This window comes from Callorhinus ursinus, unplaced genomic scaffold, assembly GCF_003265705.2.
Source record: "Callorhinus ursinus isolate GAN/ISIS: 27379988/994484 unplaced genomic scaffold, GSC_fseal_2.0 scaffold24, whole genome shotgun sequence".
NCBI lineage: Eukaryota > Metazoa > Chordata > Mammalia > Carnivora > Otariidae > Callorhinus > Callorhinus ursinus.
In genome coordinates this window covers 10,311,804-10,324,663 of record NW_027397086.1, presented here as the reverse complement: position 1 = coordinate 10,324,663, position 12,860 = coordinate 10,311,804, and the positions used below count along the sequence as shown (strand labels likewise).

Genomic DNA, 12,860 nt, shown 5'->3' with positions numbered 1-12,860 from the left:
TTTGATAAGAATTTTTTTTTTAAAAGCTCGATGTGGTTCTGAAAATGAGTCAACTGCCAGTATTTACCTAAGTACAAATAAGCACAAATCTCAAAGGTAATACTGTATCTTAATCTTTAAAAACTACCTGCCATTGATCATAAGGCAAAAAGGACAAAGAAAAGCCATCACCCCAAATGGGAAAGTACATCAAAATATAAAAGAACGGATGATGCTTTTCCAATAATCTGGCTTATAGGACAGGGAATAACATGAGCATGGAGTAACTTCAGGATGACAACAAATGAAACCACGAAATGCCTTAATGTTTATTTTATAAAACTGGCAAAGTATCTAGCATTTCAGAGACTATATCACCACATGAGAAAATGTATATCCTTGAGAAATCATACATCTCAAAAATATTAAAATTGATTCTGGTGGAACGCTCAGAGAGAAGCAGGCTGGTTTGATTTTTTATTTATTTATTTATTTGTTTGTTTGTTTATTTAAGCAGGTTATTTAAAACTTTGCTGTGGCCATGGCACCAATCTGGGAAGGACAGTAAAAGGAGCTTTAAAACCATTCATATTTCTGGATCTGTGATTCTACTTTGAGGCTTCTGCCCCAAGTAAATAATTCAAGGGAAAAAAATGCAAACAAAAATATTCATAAAAACAGAAACAATCTGAATATGCATTAATACTGAACTGGCCAAATAATGATGACATAGTTACACAAAGGAACAGTATATGCAATTAAAAAAAGGCAACTATTTAGAAGTTATCTTGGCAGGGGGGGGCGGTGGTGCCTGGATGGCACAGTTGGTTAAGCATCTGACTCTTGGTTTTCGGTTTTGGTTGTGATCTCAGGGCTGTGAGATCAAGCTCTGTGTGTCGGGCTCCATGCTCAGTGTGGAGTCGGCTTGAGATTTTCTCTCCCTCTTCCTATACCCCTCCCGCTTCTGCTCCCTCTCTCTCTCTCTCATAAATAAATATTTAAAAAAAAGAAGAAGAAAGGAATTATCTTGAATGAAGAAAGAATACCAAGTATCCCTAAATATTATATACAATGAAAGTGAATAGGCATTGGGATCATTGATAAGAACTGCCTGGAACCATTCTAGACATTGCCTAAGAATTACTTACAATGCCTATCAAAATGTATTGCCTAAAACATGTGCACTGATTATAATTATGCATAGAAACACATGCTCATTATAATTAGAAGATATACATAATTACAAATTTTAATGATTATTTTATTTGTTATATAGTTACTTAATTGCTTAGGGTTAAAATATCTAACTTTGTTTCCATGCCCAAACTCTTCTAATTCTTCTTAGAACTACAGGAATTTACAGCACAAGAGAAATACCTCCCTTCCCATATTATAGAGACAAGGAAACAAACACAGAGAGGTTAAGTAATTCTTCCAAGATGATCTAACTACTCACTAGGTCTAGACACCAACTTTTTCACTGATTTTTCTCAAAAAACATTGCCGACAGAAAAAAAAATGTTAACCAACATGGAGAACCGTACATGGAAGGAAAAAGCACTGAAAAAAATAGTTACAGCTTCCTGATTCACATCACATTTAAAAGAATGTCTGAAGCTTTCTTCTCATACAATTTTATAAAAATGATTTGTTTCCTGGAACGAAAGAGGATAAAGGGAGGTAAAACCAGTCAGGGATGGGGGAAGGGGGAATGCCACCATAGATAACTCATATAATTAATACTTGCCATCCTCAAGCCTAAGGAGTCGTTTGTTCTGTTTCTAAGATTATACCCTATGAAATGCAAAACAACAACAAAACCGTTCCAGGATCTCTTACCTGTACAGAGAAGTCCATCTTTATAGTAAAGTGCATACACTCTGGCACTGTGTCCAATTAATGATGAGGTCTCAAAGGCTTCATGGTCCTCCAGCTGCTTCATTCTCAAAATAGCCTTCAAATAAACCTTCTTCCAGTGCAAAGCGTCCTGAACAGAATCATCTATCTGCCAGCCCAAATTTTTACATGCAGTCTGCCACACCTCTGTACAGGCACTTATCACCTTATTCCACTGTTTAGAGACGAGGCAGCATGTGAGTAAAGTCTGAGGATCGAGCCATTTTAACAAATAAAAACTGAGCTCCAGGGGAAGGAGTTTGAGGAAGTCCCGCTTGAGGAGAGTCTCCAGGTTATTGGAGAGATGCCTGAGCTGGACTGCCCCACTCAGACTAATCAGGTGATCCAGAGTTTCATTTTTCTGCAAGTCCGTCAGAGAAAGAAATGTAACAGAAATGTTATCAAGCCATGTCTCAAAGTCCTTTCTCTCCATAAGGTTATGGAAAAATTTACCTGTGGCACATCAAAATATTGTATTAGTTCTGCTCAAAAAGACTGTTCAAGCAAGACTGCTAACAAATGAAAATTAGTGTAAAAAACTTGGCATTACAACTTTATGCTGAGTTACTACAACTTTACAGTTAATATACTGCATTTGAAAATCTTCCATGCACACAGAGGAAAATACATTTGAGAAAACATACTTTTAATATATCATGATCTCTGAAACACAAGTCAGTGAGACTCATGTAGGTATATGTGACTTGCTCCTTTTGAAGTCTAGCAAATGCTACATGCATCTTCACAGTAAAAGATTTACAAAGTATTCATTCATTATAAAATAGTTTATTCTACATAATATACTTCTCCCCACCCCACCCTCATCAAAACCATTATAACACTATTTCCTTAATACACTCTATTTGGGTACTAAAATCACAAAAATAAGCACCGGCATGTGACAACCAGAAGGCAAGTCTCCTGAGCAGTAACTGGATATATTAGTTATGCTAGGCACAGCCTGACCTGTTACCAAAATCACAAAACTGACTACTGGCTTTTCAATAGATGTTCAGGCAAAAAGAGTTTAGGGAAGAAAAATAAGCAGATGTAATAAGTTATGTGGCTCAGGTATTCTGGTTCTTCTACTTCCTTTATGGCACTGCCTGTTAGAACATGAATAGGCCTTACGTGGCCTCACACAGTTTTTATAAGCCTCGTATGAGCTGGTGACAACTCCTAACCATGTGCCACACAGAGCAATGAGGGTCAAGGAAGCCTGCACAAATAAGTCAAATGAGTAATCCTGATGCTTCCAAAACACCAAAAAACCAGGTAGCATCATGTCCACTTTGCAGAAGAGAAAATTAAAAGTCATATAAGGTAGTGATTTGCCTGTAGTCAACAGAGCCATTAAAATCACATCAGAACAGCCTGAAGGTCAGTGCTCTCACCATCAGTACTCTTCCGACCACATCAAGCTGTCTCTCCCTGACAACAGCTACAACCAGGAGCATCATAAGCTGGTCATAAAATCTGGAGGCACTATAACTACCTGATTATAGCACCTTCTCCTTTAGGAGAATGACAAATTGCTCCAGGACTAACTGGAACAAAAAAAAAACCTTACAAGTATACAGCATTACATACTGTGTCAAAGCATCAACCCACTTTTAACAAAAGGGACTAAACTAATGAAAAGAAAACAAAAAATGAAACAAATCAGTAAAAACATCTTTCCCAAGGTTGGCTATATGTTGACAGATGTTAGTGCTGGTGATGGAGGGTTTTTATTCTCTTTATTATCGTTATGTTTAAACATTTCCATAATTTAAAAAGAAAACCATCTTTCCTTCTAATCTGATCACTTATTCTCCCACCAGACTGTCATACTAATTTTCTTTATATCCAAATTAATGTGGAAGAGGAAAATAAATTCCTTCCCATATACGTCTTCTAGGTCAGGTCTACATCAAAAGCCAGATCTCATCTTCCAACTTTGTTCATGTAGGTCAGTAAAAATCATTTCCATTAATTTCCCAATACCAAATTTGGCAAGAATGTTATTGGACACAAAAGAGTAAAAGCAACCAAACCTTCTAATCATATCATCTCCTATCTCATAGTTTGGTTTTGGGAACAGTGAATGAACTTTAAAATAATACTTTGGAATCCTCTGAGTTTGGGCTAGGTAGGATTTATTAGTTTAAGGATTTACTTGGCAACCAAAAAATAGTTCACCAAAAGTTTTATCAACAAAGCAAGCTAACAAGCCTCCTCCTTCTGCATCCAAACAACATTTTTAACATTTCTGGAAATTTTTTACTATAAAAAAACCACTCACAGCAAGGCAAAACAACCCTTTTCTGTGGACATTCACAAAATGTCACAACAGCTAATTAATTAATACTGGCCAATTAAAAACATACACCAAAACATCTACCCAGGAATCACTTTTTACAGTGAAAAAGTGTGGAAGACTTCCTCTCTCACACCTACACACACCCAAGTATCCACACATCCATCACAGAAAGGTTTATTTCCTCTTATAAGCAGCTGAATTATTATTTAAATGACTATAAGGCAAATTTATAATACCCATGAGAATGTTATCAGGTTCCCACCATTGACAACAACTAAGAGACATCCTACAGAATGCCAAATTAATGTACTCATGACACCACACAAGATTATGGGACAAACTTTCCAATGAGCACCATTAAAAAACTCAGCCATTTCTGAGATTCTGAGAGGTTATTCTCTTAATCTCTAACAATTTTTTCCCCAACTCGACACTATTAAAAAAAACACCAGTTTTTACTTTTCTAAAAAAATCAACTGACTTGGAGGGAACTTTCTTAAGGTCACAGATCTAAAACGAACCCTTTTAGAGAGCCTCTAGGAATATCATGTACTGGCAGCACAAGGTCCAAATGGAACAACTTCAGGAAGCAGGATTTCAATTCAACAGGAGCTTTCCAATAATTTAAGGGCTGTCTCCAGAACAGTATGAGATTCCCACTGCTGGGAAAGTCAAGGACAGTTAGAAACAGAGGCAGAATGAGGTAAATGAAAATGCTCTGGAGTCAGTTAAATCTTTTACTGATTCAGCTACTTCCTGTGGGATCATGGGCAACTCTGACCAACTTCTAAACTTCAGTTCGGTCATCTGTAAAATGGAAGCTATTACTCACTGTGAGAGTTATGAAAATCAGAAATAGGGCAAGGACATCCTTAACACAGTCTAAAGTAACTCACATGGTATTTTTGTTAGTTTTATCACAACAAATACCTGCCAGGAAAGCTTATAGTAGCCATAAGGCTGGAACAGATAAGACCACTAACATCCCTTACTACCCTATGATCCTTATCATAAAGTTTCCCTTAAAATGGCTTAAAGTATATGGAGGAAAAACTCAAGGGCTCAAGCTTACTGGGATTTAACTTTATAATTAAGGGCAGTTATTGACTGGAGGCTAGAATTTCCCACTACGTGCATTTTTGTCTCTATCCACACTTCATTCTGTCTTGCCCTTTTCCCCCCAATTCAGATTAAACATTAAACCTGCCCTTCTGCCCTCAATATTAACAATCACAAGGCTCCGAAATGGGTGGTGTGATGAAGACTCCTAAATTGGAAGATGGGAGGTCTGGGTTTGGTCTCTAGTTCTGCCATTAACTCCCAATGTTCCCTTAGGCAACTCTCATATTTGTATTGGTTTAAAAGACTCAAGTACTACTCATAGACATTACTTCATTTGATTATCAGAACTTCGTGGAAAGTATCAGTACTCCCGCCCTTAACTAATAAATGAGGAAATTTATGGCCTAAGAAGTAGAGTGACTTTCCCAGAGTCCCACTGGAAGCATCAGCTTAACATCTTTCCCAGCCCCCACCCTCCCAAAACAAAACAAAACCTATACCCCTAGGTTTTATTAGAGACAGCCTTCTGGATAAAACATCGCATACGTGTTTTCCTCTTCTCCACCAGGACCTGGCCTAGTTAAGAATGAAAGCAAGACATTTGTTGCTGGAGAGGAGGCTTCACCTTCCCTGCTTCCTTCTCAAACATTATCAGCAGTTAGGGTACAGAGGTTTTGAGAAAATGTGTATTTATAAACATACACATGCCTGGCATCTTCTGAATATTCAAGAAGCTGGTAATACTGGTTGTCTCCAGAGAAAACTAGAGAGCTAAGGAATAGGTGCAAGGAGCCCTTTCTTGAATTTAAAACCAGGTGAATATACTATTTACTTTAAAACCGCCTTTAGTTTTAAGATAAAATAAAAACAGCTCGGAAAGAATACAAATAGTGTTAAATACAGGCTCTGCAACTCCACTTGTTGCTGAGTGACCCTGGGGAAATCACTTCACCCATCTCAAGTCCAATCTCTTCACTTGAAAAATGCAACCACGCACAGCATTTCCTACAAGGGTTTTTGTGAGGATTAAGTCGGATAATGCACGCAAAGCGTTTAGCACAGTACCCGACACACTGTAAGCCTCCAAGAAACGCCAGTTACCATTATTATTTAGCATTAATATTGTTATCTGTATTGCAAGCGGCACCCCACATACACACCTGTTTCCATCGCATACCCACAACTATGGCGCAGTCCCTCACATTAATACAGCGCTTTGTACTTCATAAACCACCTCGCCACACTTCATCATCTTTCAAAGTCATGGCAGCCCTGGGACATCGTTAACTCATTTCACAGCTAAGGAAACTGAGGAACTAAGAGGCAGTAACTCCGAGACTCAATTTTCCCATCTCTAAAATTAACTCCAGATCCCTTCAACCCGTTCGTCGCTCCCAGGTCCCCTGCTTTCAGAGTCGTGTTCCGCGCAGCACTGACCTGAGCGAGCGCCCCGGGGCCCGGGACCTCGCGCCGGGCTCACACCGACTAGGCGCGCTCGGGCCGCCAGAGCCTCGCAGCGGCCGGGTCCGCTCCGCAGCCATGGCGCCTGCAGGGAAAGAAAGACAAACGACCCGAGGCGCGGCTGGTCAGCAGAGGCGCGGGCGCCTGAGAGCCCCCTCCTCGGCCCGGCCCCGCCTCACATACAAACCTGGACCACCGGCCGCCGCTCGGGGTCTGCAACCTCACAGGGGAGCGGCTTCCGGTGCTGCCTGCGTCATCTCCGCGCGTCCCTCCGCCCGCGGCGCCCAGCGGGCGCGGGTGCACTTCCGGCCCCGGCCACCGGAGGGAAGCGGGAGGGTGGGGAAGAGCGCGGAGGCAGCGGGAGCATGCGCACTACAACTTAGAGCCTCGTTCTAAACTTATTTCCGTGCTGTTATCAAATGCCTCTCATCCGATCTGACCTTGCACTGTGTGGCACTTTTTCTTATCCTCTCCTTACGGAGGAGAGGGAGGAAAATTTCAGAGACGTGTCCAAAGTCAAACAACCCATTGAGCCACCTATTATTTCCCAAACACTGTTCTGGGAGATAGGGTTAATGAGCCAAAAGCACAAAAATACCCGACCGCCTGGGATTTACGTCCTAGCGGGGGAAGGAGACAGATAAATAACTAAACAAGGTATGGTGCAAGTCTTAGCAAAGGGCTAAGGAGAAAAATTAAGCAAGTGAGGGGATGGGTGAACGAAAGAACAGTCAGGTGGTCTAGATTCGAATCCCAGCTCTTACACTCTGGCTGTGCCTATGCCCTACTTATTTAACCTCTCTGGATTTATTTCCCTCTTCTGCATAGTAGTTATAGTACCCTCCTCCTGTGATCCTTCCGAGGACTGAAAGATGAAGCATAAATCTTTAAGTGTCAAAGAACTAAAACTGTGCATCCTATGTGCCAGGCACTATCCTGATCACTTTATGTCACCGCGCTCAATTCCCACAACAGCCCTATACGGTAGTTACTATTATTAGCTCTGTTTTTAGAGCTAGGGAAACCAAGGTCAAAAGGCATCTTGCCTAAAGTCTTAGTAACTGGCTATCATAGGATTTCAACCCAGGCCCCCTTCAGAGCACAAATTCTCCTTGTCTCTCTGTAGAGGCTCATAAACCGCATACACACACTCGTATCTTATACCAGCACCATCCGATAGGATTTTCAGCAATGATATTCTCTATTTGCATCGTCTAATAGGGCAGCCACTAGCCTCTTGCGACTATTGAACACTTGAAAATGCCTAATATGACTGAGGAAATACAATTTTAATTAATTTAAATAGCCACATGTGGCTAATGGCTACCCTGTTGAACACACTGGTCCAAGAGATAGCACATTATATAGACCATAAGACAGTCACATATCCAGTTAGTGGTGGAGAATGACCAAGGGTCCAAGCATCCTGCGTTCATCTAAAGTACTTGAAACATGGGAAATAAAAATTTGACTACTTGAGGTAGAAGTCAAGTATGATGTCTTGAAAGTCAGGTCTCGGGAGAGCAAAAGGAAGCCTCTGTAGCCAAAGGGTGACTGATGACAACACTATAAGAAAATTTAGGAAGACAGGGGTATACAGATAGGATAACCTCTATGAAAGGGAAGGCAATGCCAAGATAATTAAGAAAACCAAGCACCCCTATGTGTCTCAACCCCAATGAGGTAGGAGTTTGATGAATCAAACTGAAAATCCCAGATAGAGCTGCCTGGAGATAATGGTGTTTGACCTTCCCATGGACAAAGAAACCAAACTGTCTAAGTTGAAGCCAAGAGGAGATCTGGGAACAAAATTTATAGTGGAGAAATGAAAATTGCAAAATAGGATTTGTATTTAATTAAATACAAGACCTATTTAATTGTTAAACTTAGAATGTATAAAAAATTTCCTTTCAGGGCGCCTGGGTGGCTCAGATGGTTAAGCATCTGCCTTTGGCTCAGGTCATGATCCCAGGGTCCTGGAATCGAGCCCCACATCGGGCCCCTGGCTCAGCAGGGAGCCTGCTTCTCCCTCTCCCTCTGCCTCTCTCCCTGCTCATGCTCTCTCTCTCTCTCTGTATCTCTGTGTCTCAGATGAATAAATAAAATCTTTAAAAAAAATAAAAAAAAATTTCCTTTCACTTGCATTTTTTTAGGTTAGATTTTCCCACTTCGTAAAAATTTCCAAGATTACATGACAGTGGTTGAGAAAACATAGCCAACTTTGAATGTAATGAGATTTTCCTAGCTAAACAATTACCAAAAAAATGCTGTGAGTAGCAGGCAGGAAGATCAACATGTGAAAAGACAAAGATGAAATATAGCCCTGCCTGAAAACAGAATGCTCAATACAACTGCTTATATGACAAGAACATGAAAATATGCTGAGTGTTGTTTTTCTTCAACTTGCTGGTAGAAACAGTGTTTGGAATAATTCCTACACATTCATGCCCTAGGAAAATGGCAAACATAAACCAAACCTCACCATATGATGTTTCTTTTGGGAGAAAAAAATGCACCCATTAGAGATGACAATATTCCTTGATGTTTAGTATATGTCTTGCATGTGCATATACCAGGGAGCAGGAACTATTCCAATTGTTTAGTTTCTTGAGAGCACTCCAAAACTGACTGTTTGACATTTCTCCTTGTGTGATGATATGTGGAGGGGTGATGTAGGTGAACTGCTCTTTCAACTCCCACACTTACTTCACCAGGAATTCAGCATAAAGGCAAGGGGTCAGTTTCAAGAGGTACACACGGTTGGGAGCATTTGAATAGGTTTGTGTTCTCTGTTCTTTGTTCTGGATTCACTCTAGCTGTAACATAATCTGCACTTGCTTTCCTATGGAGCCAGCAGGTATTCTGGGACAAAAGCTCAGGTTGATTAGGAAGAAACTTTATCCTTAAAGTCTCAGGCACAAAGTACTTTACTTCAATTGCTGTTAGACTGGAATGATGCTGAGCTACATTTGGGCATCATTTGGCATCTGGACTCAATAATTTCCAAAGCCCTGAAACTGCTTACAGATAACATGCAGGTAAGCTTCTTAAATCTTTGAAGCATTTGATATCTATTAAAATCTTCTCTGTGCAAATCATCAGCATTGAGAAAATGGAAAGGAGTTCAGATTATAATTGCAGGGATTCATTTTGTTTTGTTGTTCTTTTCCAATTCAGTGGGCACAGAGAAGGAAAAGATGAGAGTCAGGATTCTCGGTCGTTAAGAGTGAGCTTTGGAATTTCACAGACTTGAATTTAAATCATGGCCCTACCCTTTGTACTTACCCATTGAGTGATCTTTGGCAAGTTATGAAACTTGGATGCTTACCTTAATTTTGAAGATAACCTGAAAAGGATATTACCAGGGCTAAATGAATTAAGGCATGTAAAGGGCTTAGCACAGTGCCTGGCACACTGCAAGTGCTCAATAAGAGGTTACTGTTATGAGAAGCTTTGTCAATCGAAGCTCCAGTAGAAATTTAATTCCTTTAATGTTCCCTTTCTCTGTTATGTTACAATACTGTATTTACCTTCCAGATGGAAAGTTTCCATCTCTTTGATGATGTGGAGTAAACTTGGCACAGGTCCATCCTAGATCTCCGAAGGGGTGCTATGCAGCTAGAGGGAATTTGTCCATATTGATAGATGTGTCAGATGGATTAGGGGACATTGCCAAAACAAGACAGTGTCAGAATTCAGTATTAGATTAAATTGGAAAGTCATACTAGAAGGATGTAAATGTTTGATAATAGCATTGTTCACTGGCCAACAAAAGCAACTATTTCATGGAAAATTAGCCCTTGACCTTTATAATTAGAGAGGAAACTGATCCAAGTGCTTCAGTTCCAGAAAGAACATCATATACTTTCCTATAGGTTTTTAGCACAATAATGCCACTTGCTGCTTTGTATCCATGTGTCTACGTCTGATTCCTCGTTGCTTCTCCAGTGTCTAACACAGTGCCTTGCATATAGTAAGTAGGCTTTCATCCAAAAGAGGAAGAAAACAACCAACTAACATTTTATTCAGTTCCTACTTCATACTGAACACTAAACTCTGCAGCACTGGAGAAGAGAGAGGCAGGAAACCACCTGTCCAAGGGGCCATGATATAGTGGGAGAGACATATAAAAAAATAAATTAGAAACCCCTAAAACAGTGTACTTCTAAGTGCTGTAAGAAGTACTTATAGCATTCGGTGGGGGCAAAAACAAGAATAGAGATGAAATTTGAATGATCATGTGTTTTCTTCTTATTTAGGTGACATTCTGCAGACTCCGGACTCACCAGTGGTGTTTCATTCTATTTAATGTTATCCTATTTCATGCCTTGCTTTTTGGGGCTGATTTTATGGAAGAATACTTTCTGCACACTTTGCCTTATGTAGATATGAAAGTTCTTGAAATAAAGGATAAGGCAAGAAAATTGAACGTGGAACCCCTAAGAAGTAATATTTCCAAGTATTATATCCTGAGCCAGTCGGAGGTGTGTAAAGGGAAGAATATATTTTTACTCTCTCTTATCTTCAGTAGCCCAGGAAATGGAACAAGGCGGGACCTCATCAGGAAAACCTGGGGTAACGTGACCAGTGTCCAAGGGCACCACATTCTCACACTGTTTGCTTTGGGAATGCCTGTTTTGGTAACTACCCAGCGAGAGATAGACAAAGAGTCCCATAAGAATAATGATATAATTGAAGGAATCTTCTTGGACAGTTCTGAGAACCAAACCCTGAAGATCATCACAATGATGCAATGGGCTGTGACTTTCTGCCCTAATGCCCTATTCATTCTCAAGGTTGATGAAGAGATGTTTGTCAATCTACCAAGCGTGGTAGACTATCTTCTCAATCTGAAAGAACACTTTGAGGATATCTATTTAGGAAGAGTTATCCATCAGGATACACCCAACAGAGACCCCAATAATCAAGAATTTGTTCCTTTTAGCGAGTACCCAGAAAAGTATTACCCAGATTACTGCAGCCGTGAGGCCTTCATTATGTCCCAAGATGTGGCTCGGATGATGTATGTGGTTTTCAAAGAAGTACCCATTATGGTTCCTGCTGATGTGTTTGTAGGGATTTGTGCTAAGGCCATTGGCCTTATACCCATCCACAGTTCAAGGTTTTCTGGGAAAAAGCACATCAGATACAACAGATGTTGCTATAAGTTCATTTTTACGTCCTCAGAAACTACAGATGCTGAAATGCCCCTGGCGTGGAAGGAAATTAGCATTGGGAAAGAATGTACCCTGTTTGAGACTTACTATGGCCTCATTTCCTGCAAACTTTTGACATACCTTGACAGCTTTAAACGTTTTCACATGAGTACCATGAAAAACAATGGCATGTATTTTGGTGATTAGGAGGGGTTTTGGTTTATTTTTTTTTTTTTTGCTTTTTCTTATAAATGTCTTATTTTTAAATTAACTCATACCTTGTTATAGAAGGCATCCCTCCTTCCTTGTGTTTATGTAGTTTCTCTTAGCAAGTTGCAAAATGTTATTAGTGCTGTGATGTACTATATCATATTGAGATTTCATTTTATGATATTTAAGTTGATAGAGCATGACTCTTTACAAAATAAAACCTTTTGGGGTGCCTGAGTGGCACAGTCAGTTAAACATCTGATTCTTGTTTTTGGTTCAGGTCATGATCTCATGGTCGTGAGATCAAGCCCCACGTGGGGCTCTGCGCTCAACGTGTAGTCTGCTTAAAACTCTTTCTCCCTCTCCCTCTGCCCCTCCAAGCTGCTCTCTCTCTCTAAAATAAATAAATAAATCTCAAAAAAAGAACAACATACAACCTTTTATCCAGAAATGAGAGAACATTACATTTAATTATAACCAGAAGTCTTGTTTCTCTTTACAGTTAGTGAATTTGTAAACATCATATTCTGTGAAACTGTCATGACTCAGCAATAGCAATGGTGACTGATTTTTGAGAACACTCAGAATTGAAGGAAAACACTAAGGAATGTGTTGAACAAAATTTTCATCTTGGATGTAAGCAGGAAACATTTCAGTAATCGGGTGGTAGAATTTCACTTAATTTAAAAGTATTAACCACCTAGTATATGTTAACTTAAACCATACCAAAGACTTGGATCTCTAACTCTTTGTAAAGCTATTTTCATCAAGTCCTAGTTAGACACTGCTTTACA

The 12,860-nt window shown here is 39.8% G+C and overlaps 2 protein-coding genes across 4 annotated transcripts in view; one reads left to right on the top strand and one right to left on the bottom strand.

Annotated features, from left to right (window-relative positions):
* The window catches only part of FBXW2 (F-box and WD repeat domain containing 2), a 29,096-nt gene extending 22,067 nt beyond the window's left edge, over positions 1–7,029 (bottom strand). For 2 of the 3 annotated variants that reach the window (XM_025888021.2, XM_073905823.1), the window contains exons 1-3: positions 6,888–7,029; positions 6,677–6,785; positions 1,819–2,328 (exon numbers count right to left, since the gene is read on the bottom strand). In XM_025888021.2, coding sequence (XP_025743806.1) covers positions 1,819–2,308 — 490 coding nt within the window. In that variant the 5' untranslated portion in view covers positions 2,309–2,328; positions 6,677–6,785; positions 6,888–7,029. Of the gene's footprint in view, positions 1–1,818; positions 2,329–6,399; positions 6,638–6,676; positions 6,786–6,887 lie in introns of those variants that run through there. The other variant, XM_025888022.1, reaches the window with a different exon arrangement.
* Positions 6,779–12,063, top strand: B3GALT9 (beta-1,3-galactosyltransferase 9). The gene is made up of 2 exons (XM_025888573.1): positions 6,779–7,036; positions 10,960–12,063. The coding sequence occupies exons 1-2, from the start codon at positions 6,779–6,781 to the stop codon at positions 12,061–12,063; spliced, it is 1,362 nt and encodes a 453-aa protein (XP_025744358.1).
* Positions 12,064–12,860: the final 797 nt, after the last annotated feature.